The sequence below is a fragment of the Schistocerca gregaria genome, chromosome 7 (genome assembly GCF_023897955.1).
Source record: "Schistocerca gregaria isolate iqSchGreg1 chromosome 7, iqSchGreg1.2, whole genome shotgun sequence".
Classification (NCBI taxonomy): Eukaryota; Metazoa; Arthropoda; class Insecta; order Orthoptera; family Acrididae; genus Schistocerca; species Schistocerca gregaria.
In genome coordinates this window covers 301950960-301966320 of record NC_064926.1, presented here as the reverse complement: position 1 = coordinate 301966320, position 15361 = coordinate 301950960, and the positions used below count along the sequence as shown (strand labels likewise).

The 15361-nt window shown below is 37.5% G+C and overlaps 1 protein-coding gene across 1 annotated transcript in view; it reads right to left on the bottom strand.

Moving 5' to 3' along the window:
• LOC126281399 (sorbitol dehydrogenase-like) overlaps positions 1–15361 on the bottom strand; it is a 70856-nt gene that overhangs the window by 13612 nt on the left and 41883 nt on the right. The window contains exons 3-5 of the mRNA XM_049980332.1: positions 11286–11450; positions 10940–11099; positions 7–191 (exon numbers count right to left, since the gene is read on the bottom strand). Of these exons, the coding sequence (XP_049836289.1) occupies positions 7–191; positions 10940–11099; positions 11286–11450 (510 nt within the window). The remainder of the gene's footprint in view (positions 1–6; positions 192–10939; positions 11100–11285; positions 11451–15361) is intronic.

The window sequence follows — 15361 nt, the reverse complement described above, 5'->3', positions numbered from 1 at the left end:
AATTACCTGTAATTATCACTTTACTTGCTCCCATAGCTTTCGCTGCAAGCAAGGTCAGCAGACCAACTGGACCAGCTCCAAGAACAAGGACGTTTGAGCCAAGACAAACACCAGCTCGGCGACACGCATGTACACCCACTGAGAAAGGTTCAAGAAGTGCACCTTCCTCAAGTGAAACATGGTCCGGTAACCTAAAAGTATGCAAGAAATAGTATGTGTTCTAGTGTACAACTGAGAAAAATTAAAAACATAAAAGCAATAAATATAGTGAAACTTTGTCTCAAATGATTAATTTTAACAGTAGGAACAATTATCCAAATGCAGTGCATTCAGTTATGAACATTAAGTTAATTCTCTAGGTATACACTAAATCAGTTTAATGCACGTTTTTTTATTACAATAATATTTAAAGTTAGATAAGTAGAAGACATTACACATATTTACAATTACTGATACAATGTATTATAATTATAAACTGATTCTTTCCACATCACAATGAGGGACTGCAATTATGGTCCATGGAACATACATGTAACTGAACTAAATGAGGTTCCTGCTATTCAGCTTCTCACCCAATGTCTCACTAGTAACATACTCAATTTTTTTGTATGTAAAGGAAAATTTCATTCAGAAATTTGGTAAATTCATAAACAGACAGTTGGATAAGCCAATACTCAACAGGAGTTAATTATCAGTACAGCCAGTATATACACATGAAAATAAGTAACACGTACATGTACCACTTATTAGCATTTCTTCTTATTACATTCATGTACGGAATGTGGAAACAATGACTACTTTAGTGCATCTGCATGCACTGTAATTAGTCTGTTCTTATCTTCAAAGTCACTACAGAAGCAGTAAACAGGAAACTATAGTTTGTTCCTAGATTCTTCCCTTAACACTGCTTCTTGAAACTTTGTAAGTGTGTTTCTGCAGTATAGTTGTCATCATTCTTCTGGCGTCTGCCATCTGAGGGCTTCTCAGCATTTCTGTGACATTTTCCCATGTTCAAACAAACCTGCCAACATTCATGTTGCCCTTCTTTGTATATGTTCAATATTCCCTGTTTTTGCTATTTGGTATGGATCCAACACTTGTGCCATATGTTAGTTTGGGTCTTACCAGTGTTCTGTAAGCAATCTGTTTTATAGACTGATGGAATTTTCCCAGTTCTCTGTCAAACCTTGTTTACTCATGACTTACTAGATGTGTTGACTCCATTTCCTGTACCTACAGGTTGTTATACAGGTTGTTATACTCGGGCATCTGTATGATTTGACCAATTCCAGTTTTGTGAACTGTACAATACATTTCTGTACATTTAAAGCAAGTTGTCAGTTTTGGCACCAATTTGAAAGCTCATGAAGATATTATTGGATATTTGTCCAGTTCCTGTCAGGTAGTACTTCATTATAAATAACTGCATTGTCTGCAAAAAGTCTGAAATTACTATTAACACTGTCTGCCAAGCCATTATACAACATGAATGGCAACAGTCTCAATGCAGTACTCTAAGGCATCCCTGAAGTTACGTCTACATCTTATGATGACTTTCCATCCAAGATAATATGCTGCATTCTGCCTAACAAGAAATACTCACTCAATACAAAAATTGTATCTTATGATATGATGTACTTTCATTTATAAGTGATGCATAGTACAGAGTCCAATGCTTTCCAGAAGCATTTATCTGCGAGTTTAAGAATGTCATTAGAGTAAACTGCAAGTTCAGTTTCACCTCACCACTGTTTTCTAAACCTATGCTGGTTGGAATACAGAACATCATTCTGCACAAGGTGTACCACTATGTTTGAACTCAGAATATGGGTATGTTCTAGGTTTCTGCAACAAATGGATGTCACTGATGTAGGACAGTAGTTGTTTTGATCACTCCTGCTACCCTTCTTGTAGACATATGGGACCTGCACAACAATAATAGGAAACATTTTCTGTTTGAAGGATCTGTGCTGTATTATGGTTAAACAAGGGTCATCTGAAACTGAACTCACACTTATCTCACATAGTATCTTGACAACTTAACATCAAGGCAATTAAGTGGATGCAGTATTTGTTGGTTTTCAAAAAGCATTACAGTCAGTAAAACACCAAAATTTGTTTTATTGGAAATACCATCATACACTCCTGGAAATTGAAATAAGAACACTGTGAATTGATTGTCCCAGGAAGGGGAAACTTTATTGACACATTCCAGGGGTCAGATACATCACATGATCACACTGACAGAACCACAGGCACATAGACACAGGCAACAGAGAATGCACAATGTCGGCACTAGTACAGTGTATATCCACCTTTCGCAGCAATGCAGGCTGCTATTCTCCCATGGAGACGATCGTAGAGATGCTGGATGTAGTCCTGTGGAACGGCTTGCCATGACATTTCCACGTGGCGCCTCAGTTGGACCAGCGTTCGTGCTGGACGTGCAGACTGCGTGAGATGACACTTCATCCAGTCCCAAACATGCTCAATGGGGGACAGATCCGGAGATCTTGCTGGCCAGGGTAGTTGACTTACACCTTCTAGAGCACGTTGGGTGGCACGGGATACATGCGGACGTGCATTGTCCTGTTGGAACAGCAAGTTCCCTTGCCGGTCTAGGAATGGTAGAATGATGGGTTCAATGACGGTTGGGATGTACCGTGCACTATTCAGTGTCCCCTCGACGATCACCAGAGGTGTACGGCCAGTGTAGGAGATCGCTCCCCACACCATGATGCCGGGTGTTGGCCCTGTGTGCCTCGGTCGTATGCAGTCCTGATTGTGGCGCTCATCTGCACGGCGCCAAACACGCATACGACCATCATTGGCACCAAGGCAGAAGCGACTCTCATCGCTGAAGACGACACGTCTCCATTCGTCCCTCCATTCACGCCTGTCGCAACACCACTGGAGGCGGGCTGCACGATGTTGGGGTGTGAGCGGAAGATGGCCTAACGGTGTGCGGGACCGTAGCCCAGCTTCATGGAGACGGTTGCGAATGGTCCTCGCCGATACCCCAGGAGCAACAGTGTCCCTAATTTGCTGGGAAGTGGCGGAGCGGTCCCCTACGGCACTGCGTAGGATCCTACGGTCTTGGCGTGCATCCGTGCGTCGCTGCGGTCCGGTCCCAGGTCGACAGGCACGTGCACCTTCCGCCGACCACTGCCGACAACATCGATGTACTGTGGAGACCTCACGCCCCACGTGTTGAGCAATTCGGTGGTACGTCCACCCGGCCTCCCGCATGCCCACTATACGCTCTCGCTCAAAGTCCGTCAACTGCACATACGGTTCACGTCCACGCTGTCGCGGCATGCTACCAGTGTTAAAGACTGCGATGGAGCTCCGTATGCCACGGCAAACTGGCTGACACTGACGGCGGCGGTGCACAAATGCTGCGCAGCTAGCGCCATTCAACGGCCAACACCGCGGTTCCTGGTGTGTCCGCTGTGCCGTGTGTGTGATCATTGCTTGTACAGCCCTCTCGCAGTGTCCGGAGCAAGTATGGTGGGTCTGACACACCGGTGTCAATGTGTTCTTTTTTCCATTTCCAGGAGTGTATTACTAGCAAATGAAATTTTTTTACTTTACTGAGGATATCTTGTTTGCAGGTAATACATCAGCATTTTATCTTGGATGGAGAGTCATCCAAAGAAGTAAAATTAACTTCAGATGAGCCCCATTGCAATGTATATAGACTATAGTCTACACCAATAAATTGGTAGGCAATATTATCAAGAACATCAGACTTTTGTAGATGATATAACTATCTATCAACATTTACACAAATATTGAGACAGCTTTGTTATAAGATCTGAAAGTGGTGCAAAGACTGGTAGCTTACTTTAAATGTACAGATATGTAAAATTTATCATCTCTCAAAATGCAGAAAAGTAGTATGTTATTGCAACAGTATCAATAAGTCACAACTGGAATCCATCAGCTCAGACAAATACCCGAGTTTAGCAATTAGCAGGCATAAAAATGGAATGATGAAATAGGCTCAGTCATAGGTAAAGCAGGTGGCACAGGCAGGTTCAGTGGTTATGATAATAGAAAAGTGCAGTCAATTTACAAACAAGAGTATGAAACTTTCAAGCAATATTTTGTGGGACCCATACCCAATAGGACTCAGTGAGAAATGGTTGATAATCTACTCTACAATGACAAATTTTCACACTTAACACACCTGTCAAAATTGTTAGTGCTCAGAAAGGAGAACATTTAACTGGATGAATCTAAGAATGCTATCTAGGATGAAACTGGATAATAATGATCCACAACACAGGTAATAAATCCACATCAAATATTTCTGGACAGATTAAAAGACAGCCCTACCTGTTGGTGAGTGAAGAGTGTAGCTCTTCAATCACAGACAGACTGTCACACAGACAAAACATGTGGCTCCACAGTGGGTCAAGTGCAGACTATTAAACAGGAAAATCACAGCCACTAGGAGGATAAGAGAAAAATGCTATCTTTTACTACCTGAAATTCCAACTGAGGTGTGATTTACTCAACTGCAATACAATAATTAAGAGATAACTTTGTATAAACTTTGCTTCCTTGTCTAGAATCAGAATGTTTCTCTGTTTTCTGGAACAATTTTCTTCAACAAACTCCCGTTAAACAAATCAAGAAATAGGGAATAGCTATAAATCCAAAAGAAAATTAAAAATACCAATATGCTACCCATAAAGGGAAATAAGAGTAATCCAATTACAGGCCCATATCACTAATTTCAACTTGCAGCAGGGTTTTGGAACATATAATGTGTTCAAACTTTATGAATTGCCTTGAAAAATTGATTTTTTGACAAATAGTCAGCACAGATTCAGAAAATATCATTCTTGTGAAACACAATTAGCTCTTTATACTCATGAAGTAATGAATGCTATCGACAGGTGATGTCAAATTGATTCCATATTTGTTGATTTCCAGAAAACTTTCAACACAGTTTCTCACAAGCATATTCTAACCAAACTGCATGCCTATGGAATATTGCCTCAGTTGTGTGACTATTAGTGATTTCCTATCAGAAAAGTCACAGTTTGTAGTAACAGACAGAAAACAATTGAGTGAAACAGAAGTAGTATCCAGCATTCCCCAAGGAAGTGTTATAGTCCTTGTATTGTTTCTGATCTATATTAATGCCATAGGAGACAATCTGAGTAGCCCTCTAAAATTGGTTGCAGATGACGCTGTAATTTACCATCTTGTAAAGTCATCAGATGACCAAAATGATTTGCAAAATGATTTAGATAAAATATCTGTATGATGCAAAAAATGGCAATTGACCCTGAATAAAGAAAAGTGTGGAGTTATCCACACGAGTACCAAAAGAAATCCCGCTACATTTTGATTACGCGGTAAGTCACACAAATCTGAAGGCTGTAAATTCTACTAAATACTAAGGGATTACAATTACAAATAACCTAAAATGGAATAATCATATAAATAATCTTGTGGGTAGAGCAAACCAAAGACTGAAATTCATTGGCAGAGCACATAGAAGGTGCAACAGGTCTAATAAAGAGACTGCTTACACCATGCTTGTCCACCCTATTCTGGAGTATTGCTGTGCGGTGTGGGATCCGTATCAGGTAGGACTGACAGATGACATTGAAAAAGTCCAAAGAAGAACAGCTCTTTTTGTTTCATCATGAAATAGGGGAGATAGTGCCACAGATGTGAATTGGAGTCTCAATCATTAAAACAAAGGTGTTTTTTGTTGCGACGGGATCTTCACATGAAATTTCAATCATCAGTTTTCTCCTCCGATTGCGGAAACATTCTGTTGGCACCCACTTACATAGAGATAAATGATCATCATGATAAAATAAAAGATATCAAGGTTTGCATAGATAAATTTAAGTCTTCGCTTTTCCCTGCACGCCATTCAAGAGTGGAATGGTAGAGACAGCCTGCAGGTACTTAGCTTAACCCTCTGCCAGGCACTTTATTATGAATAGCAGAGTAATCATGTAGATGTTGATCATGTAGTAGATGTAGAAAGCACTACTATATGCCATATGAATCAATTTTGGGTCTACAGGGAATTAAGACCGGAATGCAGAAGCAGGGACAGGTCACCTAGTTGCAGGCAAGAGTAGCTGGATTTTCCACTTGTTGGAAAATGAGTTGGAGAGGTAAGCTAGAGATGGCCAGCCAAGAAAGTGCTATACAAGACTATAGAGGGTACATTATATGTGAAAGAAGCCAGGACAGATAGTCTAGTATGTATGTGGACATTTAAATGTAATTAACAAAAGAAGTAAAACAAGAACATAGCTGATGGTGTCTAAAGGTAGGAAATACTAAAAAGGAATTTACATGTTCATCATGTAACTACTACATGGCATCATCCATGAGTCATCATAAAAGTAAATTCAAATGCATAGTGAGTGAGGAACATAAATAGCAGTAACAATATTATTTATTGTATATGAAATGGAAATGGACAGGTTATAGTTAGATATAGTTGGAATTAGTGAAGTTTGGTGGCAGGCAGAAAAAGACTTCTGGTCATGTGAATACAGTGTTATAAAATCAAATAGGGTTAAGTCAGCATTAGGTTTAATAATGAATAAAAAAATAGGAGAGTGGGTAAGTGACTACGAACAGCATAGTGAACACAATACTGTAGACAAGATAGACACAAAGCCCATGCCAACCACAGTAGTACAAGTTTATATGCCAACTAGCTCTGCAGATGAAGAGATTGAAGAAATGTATGATGAGATGAAAGGAATTATTAAGATAGTGAAGGGAGACGAAAATAGTTATGGGTGACTGGAATTCAATAGTAGGAAGAGGAGGAAAAGTAGTAGGTGAATATGGAATGGGGGTAATGAATGAAGGAGGAAGTCAAGTGGTAGAATTTTGCACAGAGAATAGCTTAATCATAGCTAACACTTGGTTTAAGAATCAAGAAAGAAGGTTGTAGACATGGAAGAGGCCTGGAGACACTGGTAGGTTTCAGACAGATTATATAATTGTAAGACAGAGATTTAGGAAACAGGTTTTAAATTGTAAGACATTTCCAGGGGCAGATGTGGACTCTGACCACAATCTATTGGTTATGAACTGTAGATTGAAAATGAAGCTGCAAAAAGGTAGGAATTAAAGAAGAAGGGACCCGGACAAACTGAAAGAACCAGAGGTTGTAGAAAGAGAGAGCATTAGGGAATGATTGACAAAAACGGGGGTAAGAAATACAGTAGAAGAAGAATGGGTAGCTTTCAGAGATGAAATAGAGAAGGCAACATAGGATCAGTTAGGTAAAAAGATGAGGACTAGTGGAAAACCTTGGGTAACAGTAGAGATGTTAAAATTTAACTGATGAAAGGAGAAAATATAAAAATGCACTAAATGAAGCAGGCAAAAAGGAATACAAACGTCTCAAAAATGAGATCAAAAGGAAGTGCAAAATGGCTAAGCAAGGATGGCTAGAGGACAAATTTAAGGATGTACAGGCGTATATCACTAGGGTATGATAGATACTGCTTACAGGAAAATTAAAGAGATCTTTGGAGAAATCAGAACCACCTGTAGGAATATCAAGACCTCAGATGGAAAACCAGTCCTAAGCAAAGAAGAGAAAGTAGAAAGGTGGTAGGAGTATATAGAGGGTGTATACAAGGGCAATGTATTTGAGGGCAATATTATGGAAATGGAAGAGGTCATAGATGAAGATGAAATGGGAGATATGATATGCATGAAGAATTTGACAGAGCACTGTATGAACTAAATCAAAACAAGTCCCCAGGCGTAGATAACATTCCATTAGAACTATTGATAGCCTTGGGAGAGCCAGACCTGACAAAACTCTGCTATCTGGTAAGCAAGATATATGAGACAGGTGAAATACCCTCAGACTTAAAGAAGAATATAATGATTCCAGTCCCAAAAAAACAGGTGTTGACAGGTGTGACAATTACCGAACTATCAGTTTAATAAGTCATGGCTGTAAAATTCTAACAAAATTCATTACAGATGAGTGGAAAAACTGGTAGAAGCCAACCTCGGGGAAGATCAGTTTGGAGTATATTGAAATGTTGGAACACATGAGGCAATACTAACCCTACTTATTATATTAGATTAAGAAAAGGCAGACCTACATTTCTAGTATTTGTAGACTTAGAGAAAGCCTTTGACAATGTTGACTGGAATATTCTCTTTCAAATTCTGAAGGTGGCAGGTGTCAAATACAGGAAGTGAAAGGCTATTTACAATTTGTACAGAAACCAGATAGCAGTAATAAGAGTCGAGGGGCATGAAAGGGAAGCAGTGGTTTGGAATGGAGTGATACAGGGTTGTAGTCTACTCCTGATGGTATTCAACCTGTAAATTGAGCAAGCAGTAAAGGAAACAAAAGAAAAATTTGGAGTAGGAATTAAAATCCATGGAGAAGAAATAAAAAACTTTGAGGTTTGCCGATGACATTGTAATACTGTCGGAGACAGCAAAGGACATGGAAGATCAGTTGAACAAATAGACAGTGTCTTGAAAGGAGGATATAAGACGAACATCAACAAAAGCAAAATGAGGCTCATGGAATGTAGTATAATTAAATCAGGTGATGCTGAGGGAATTAGATTAGGAAATGAGACACTTAAATTAGTAGACGAGTTCTGCTATTTAGGGAGCATAATAACTGATTATGGTCGAAGTAGAGATGATATAAAATGTAGACTGGCAATGCCAAGGAAAGAGCTTCTGAAGAAGAGAAATTTGTGAATGTTGAGTATGGATTTAAGTGTCAGGAAGTCTTTTCTGAAAGTATTTGTATGAAGTGTAGCCATGGATGGAAGTGAAACATGGATGATAGATAGTTTAAACAAGAAGAGAATAGAAGCTTTTGATATGTGGCGCTACAGATGAATGCTGATGATTAGATGGGTAGATCATGTAACTAATGAGGAAGTACTGTATAGAACTGGAGAGAAGAGGAATTTGTGGCACAACTTGACTAGAAGAAGTGATTAGTTGGTAGGACATGGATGGTTAAAATCATAGAGGAAGAGCAAGAGATGAATACAAGTAGCAGAATCAGAGAGATGTAGGTTGCAATAGTTACTTGGGGATGAGGAAGTGTGCACAGGATAGAGTAGCATGGATAGCTGCATCAAACCACTCTTTGGATTGATTACAAAAACAACAACAACAACAACATGAAAGAGTACATATTACAGAGCAAATTGAACTGCAGGCCTGGCCAGGTTGGTGGCACTGTTGTGTATATACCTGAGAAACGGGGAGGGGGGATGGAGGCTGATACTAACAGGCCACACACTCAGTATTTTTACAAGTGTAGCCGTATCACATGCTATACAACACCGCTGATAAGACCTGCTTTCATATACATGTGTGGTGATGCACATGCTATCACAGTAAAAATACTTTTACATCACAATATCCTTGAATACGTTGTCACAGAGGACATCAAAAGAACAGCAGACTGGATGTTCCTTGGCTCATGATTACATTAAGAATGCTGAAGAATCTAGTACAATGGAAAGTAAGGCTATTCTCACTAGCAAGTTATTCGTACTAAAGATATTTCAGAAGGATTGTGGCCAAATGCTCTCACAGATATCAGTTCAATTTTCTGGGCCTTCAGATTTAGTGCTTATTCACACAGAAATCAGTCTTAGAAGCTAAAAGACAAACAAATGATGAAGCTCATAATTCTCAACTGTCACAACCAAAAAGAAAATACTTAAATAAGATGAAATGAAACTAAATCTTGTGTATAACTCTGAATATAATGGCCTCACTGTATATGAATTTTAGAGATTAACAGAGTCAGCTACTGATTCTTATACTATGTCTAGTTTCAAACCAAAAAGCACATCTTTAAGAAATATTTGTATAAAGACGAAAATACCAAGCGTTATCAATCAACTTGTGCTGCTATTTAGTTGCAGTCAAAGGTAGCATCTACTGTATAGTATTTAACTCTTAACATGAAACAAACAGATCAGTCAGATAATGTACCTTGGCATAAACTTTATAAAAATAAATGAACATTTTAATCTCTGCAGCTGCACTTACCTATCACCAGATGTAACAAAAAATCTGGAGGCTAACTAGTAAGAAGCTATAACTACCACCTGTGATGCACAAAATAGAAATTAAAATTACAAGGAAGCTGGTACAGTCATTTCCGGAATTAGTACACATTTCCATGAAAAGTGATGAGAAAACTAATTGAGGAATATGGAATGGAGGTACCATAAATAATTATTTCACATTAACTGGCATGTAAAACAAACTGACTATGATGACAGGACTTACTATGTAAGATAGGACAGGGAAATAAAATGCAATGAGTTACAAACACATGAAGATTACTCAAATGTTGTAGGTAAAAAAGTAGCTAATTTGGTTAACAAGAATTCTGTATCTTGTAAGATATGTACTGTGTCACATTACAAGCCAGTTTAAGGAACTCATTGCCTTAAGAAGTGATGGTTTTCAGTCAAGTTAACTGAATGTCTAAGTTCCAAATATTTTAAAGTCACTAACATCATTTCATAGGCCTTCTGAGAGCATTCTTATGCCATGTACGAAACAGTTACATCATCTAAGTACCATTGATTCAGTCTTTATCTTGTGATTGTAAAGCATAGGTTTCCTCTATATACCATGTATCAAGAAGTGTGGCATTGCACAAATCCCTGTGATTTTATAGTCAGTATCAGGTAAAAATTACTCTCTCAGTAAGTGTGAACTGATGGGTGTGTGGAGGGAGGAAGAATTAGAAAGTCTCCATAAATCAGTCTGTGTGTATGAAAACTCTCACTTCCATACAAATAGCATTACAACACTAAAAATGAATATCATAGAACTTCTATGAATTGTGCTTTAAAGCACAACCATTTTTCCCCTTTCAAAATATGTCTGACATCTATTTATAGAAATTCATGTTTACTTGTGGCAGAAATCAGCAGCATGAACATAGAATCTTGAGAGGTTTCCATGATCAGGTGGTGTAGCACAGAAGAAGATACTCTGGCAAAGATTATAACGTCCCTCCTTGCAGAAGTTGCAAGTCCGACAAGGCACACCAGGTTCAATGGCAACACGATCACCTGTCAATGGCAACAGAACATTACTAAATGCTTATTATGATCTTATCACTGTCATGCAGTTGTCATTAATGACTGAAATTATGTAAATTGCAATTAATTATATGCCAAGAATACACACATACTTAATAAAAATGTGTATGCACAACAAAACTCTTAATAAAGTAAAACACATGTAGGAATACAAACCCCTTTTCAAATTCTTTACTCCAGGCCCCAACTTTTCAACAACTCCAGATGCTTCATGACCAATGATCATTGGTTCTTTCACAATAAAGTTGCCAATGTGTCCTTTTGTTAGATAATGCACATCAGAGCCACATATGCTCACACAACCCATACGTAGCAGTACCTCTGGGGAAAAAAAAGGAACACATTTTAGTAATTGTTTCCCTTACTTCTGTTTATTCAGCATCTGTCACGAAAGCTAACTGTCAAAAAATATTAAATTAAGAAGTGAAAAACTAAAATGTCAATCTATACAGTATTTTTCAGAGCAGTTTGAAAGAATGTGTAGGTTTTCCATAAAATACAATATTTATAATCAAATAATATGAAAACATTGCATCTCAGTTACAGAATTTATGCTGTTCTCCCCAAACCAGTACCACTATGATATTACACAGTCATAAAATTCCTGAAGTAAGGATTTGCAGCTAACCAACTGAATAATTTGTCTTTAAATACATCAAATGGAGCTTCCACACATTATAGGGGCAGTTTGTTAAACATTTTCATACCCACCACTTCTTAGCTTTTCAATGACTTGGATAATCTGTAGTAAGGTATGTCAAGATGCCTACTATTGCTGGTCCCATGAGAGTGTACGTCTCTTCTACACTGGTATTCTAATAGGTTGCTCTTTATATGCAGTTGGGCAGTATAATTATACATTTTTATTACAGTTAATATTTTTAAGTTGATAAACAGTGGTTTGCAGTGGGCCAGTTTATCACTGTTTGTGATAATTCGAATTACTTTCTTCAGAAGTACCAAAATGTCCTGAGCTATTGCCCCATATGAAAAGCCCATAAGATATAATGCTTTGAAAAAAAAGCAAAGTAGGCCAGTCTTACATAGGCTGCAGGTACATTCCTTAACAAATACACCACTCTAGACAGCCTTGCACTAATGTATTTAATATGTGGCTCCCAAGTCAATTTACTGTCTATAACAATATTTAAGAACTTAACACTATCCATGAAGTCTGCTCCTGGCAGATCTCTTAAACTAAATACAATCTGTTGAGTTTTACTCGCATTAAGCAGGAACCCATTAGCTTGAAACCAGACTGGTGCTTGTGATATTGTGCCATTTGCCACAGTTTGGAGCATATCCATGTCTAAGCTGATATTGAAAAAAGTATCATCTGAATAGAGAATGGAGTGAGTATTTATGTAAGATGGTAAATCATTTGTCATTAGGTTAAATAGCAGAGGTCCTAATACTAAGCCTTGTGGCACACGACACTTAACTTCAGCTAGCTGTGATCTCTGTTTACCAATACAAACAATTTGTTTATGGTTGCTGTGGAAAGATTTGAAAATGTTGTCAACTTCACTGTTTGTGATTTCATAATAAACTAGTTTGTTGAGGAGTGGAATATGCTCCACACAATCGAAGGCTTTGCTAAGATCACAAAAAATAGCCTGAGCAAAATTTTTCCTTCATAAGCATTAAGCACTTTTTTAAATCAGGGAGTCAATGGCATGAACTGTGGATTTGCCCTTCCTAAAGCCAAATTCTACCATAGTATTAATGTTATTACATGTCAGATAATCTCACAACTGGGAGTTGATGATGGATTCCAAAACTTGAGCTAAAATAGGTGTCCGAGATATTGGGCGATAGCTAGATGGGAATTTTTGTCTTCTTTCTTGTAAATGGGTACTACCCTGGATAATTTTAATAATCTGGGAATACTCCTTCAATTAGAAATCTGTTTATACATTTAGTAAGAGGATATATTATGTGCCAAATTATCTTTCTTAACATATTACAAGAAATACATATATATCTTCACTATCGGAGGGCCTAAAATTATGTACAATAGTTAAAATAACATCTTGTGTGACCTCTGTTAAAAGGAATTTATCTTTCAGGATGAAGTTTACATTATGATATTTAATGGGATCAGCTACAGTTTCTTGTGGCCTCCCAATGCTTTCCCTAATTTGGTTAACAGATTTTATACAGTAGTTATCAAATTCATCTGCTGAAATTTCTACCTTAGCTTCCTGCTTGCTTTTGGCCACTGAATTTATTATAGTCCATGCTTTTTTGCATTTATTTTTTTTGTGACAATGCTGACTAGGTTATGTTGTTTTTTGGCCTCATTTAAAGCATACTTATATTCCTTTTGTCCTCTTGAGTACCTTTGTTTAGCCATATCAGTTTTCTGAAGTCTGTAAGAATCTCTATACAACAACAACCTCTTTTTCATATTGGTTAGTTGAGCAGTATACCATGGATTCTTATCCCTGTGTCTATTACTGTTACTTTTAGGGTTAACTTTACATTTGTATTGAGGGCAGTTGGTCTCGAATATATTTAAGAAAGAGTGAAAACATCTATTGAACAATGTATTGGCAGAGCCCTGGGCATTATGTGACCAGTCATAATTACTGAGTGAGACCACGAAATTGGACAATTTTTCTTGTGTTATTGGTCTTGTGATGACTATTTTAGGCTCTGTAAACTCCTTATAGTCCATATTAGGCCTATATTTTCACCCAAACTGAGTCATGGCCTGAGAAATAGAAGACAGCTACATCTGAAGACAGTAACTATCTATTGGCATTTGTAAGTATGTTGTCGAGACAATTGGAGTGTCTTGTGCGTTTGCAGTTCATAAAAATGAAATTGAATTGTCATAACAGGTTTTTAAATTCATTTACGGTGTGCATGTCTTTGTTTACATAAAATGCAGCACTGATGTCACCCCCAATCACTATACTATATTTCTTCCACTGAGGACTAAGAAAGAAATTTAGTACAGTCACAAGTTTTTCTAAAAATACTAGTGCACTTCCGTCTGGTGATCTATAAAAAGATACAACAGCAATTTTTAAATGATACAGATATACACCTGTGGCTTCAAAATATATCTCACTGCACAGATATCCTAGATCTAGTTCATTACTACAATTTATTAGTTATTTCTTAATGTAAATTGATACACCCCCATGAATACAATGCTCTCTGCTAAAGCTGTTTGCTAAGTAGAAATCATCTAGTACCTGAAAAGAAATCTCATTTTCTTTACACCAGTGCCCACTTAAGCATAATGAAACAAGTAAGTTCTCATTTGCAAATTAGATTAAAATTACATGTTTTCCACTTATACTTTCAATAGTGAGATAACCTATCTCGAGAGACAAAGTTGGTGAGTAATTTTTTTATGGGGGCAATCATCATTACTGCTATATTTTCTCTATTGTTACTAACATTTATTATATTATTCTTATCTTTAATCTGGTCGTCTAGTGTGAATCTGGGCAAACCTGTTTGCCTTGGCCCTTCTTTGCTACCTCTAAAAAAGAGTTTTCCCTAAATCTAAGTAGTATTGACTCAGAGCTATCAATTTTTGCTATGCCTAACTCATTGGCTACTTTTATGATTTCATTACTCACATACTTCTTTCCGAGTTGATTCAGATGGAGACCATGAGCAGTGTGGAATCTTGTACCTAACTTAGTTATGTTTACAAAACACACATTTTTAAACTATTTACAAATTTTCTTCATTTACTATTCTCACTTCAACATTCACACAAGACCAGGATGCCTACATGATATTGAAAAGATGAGGATTTTCATATTTTGTAGTCCCGGCAGTTTCTTTTTTAATGATGACAGGAAGTCTTTTCCTTCATTTCTCACTATGTCATTTGATCCAGCCAGAAAAATTGCCAGTTCCATAGCTTCTGATGATGAAGAACCTGCTACAACACCTTTAAATTTTGCACTAGGTTTCATTGTGGCTGAGATATTGTGGCTTGAATTGTTCTCAACTATATCCCTTAATTTCTTTCCTTGACTATCTTCATACAAATGTATTTTCACAGGCCTAGGTCTGCATTTGCAGCTTGCTTTCTTGGGGTTTTCGGTTTCATTACTTATATTGACTGCTAACGCCAACACAAGAAAGAACTAAGTAATAATGCTAAAATCAGCTAGACCCAGGAAAAATTATTTATGTGTGGTAGGAGTTATAAGATGCATGTACAAACAACATAGTACTGTATATACCTCAATAACAGGAAT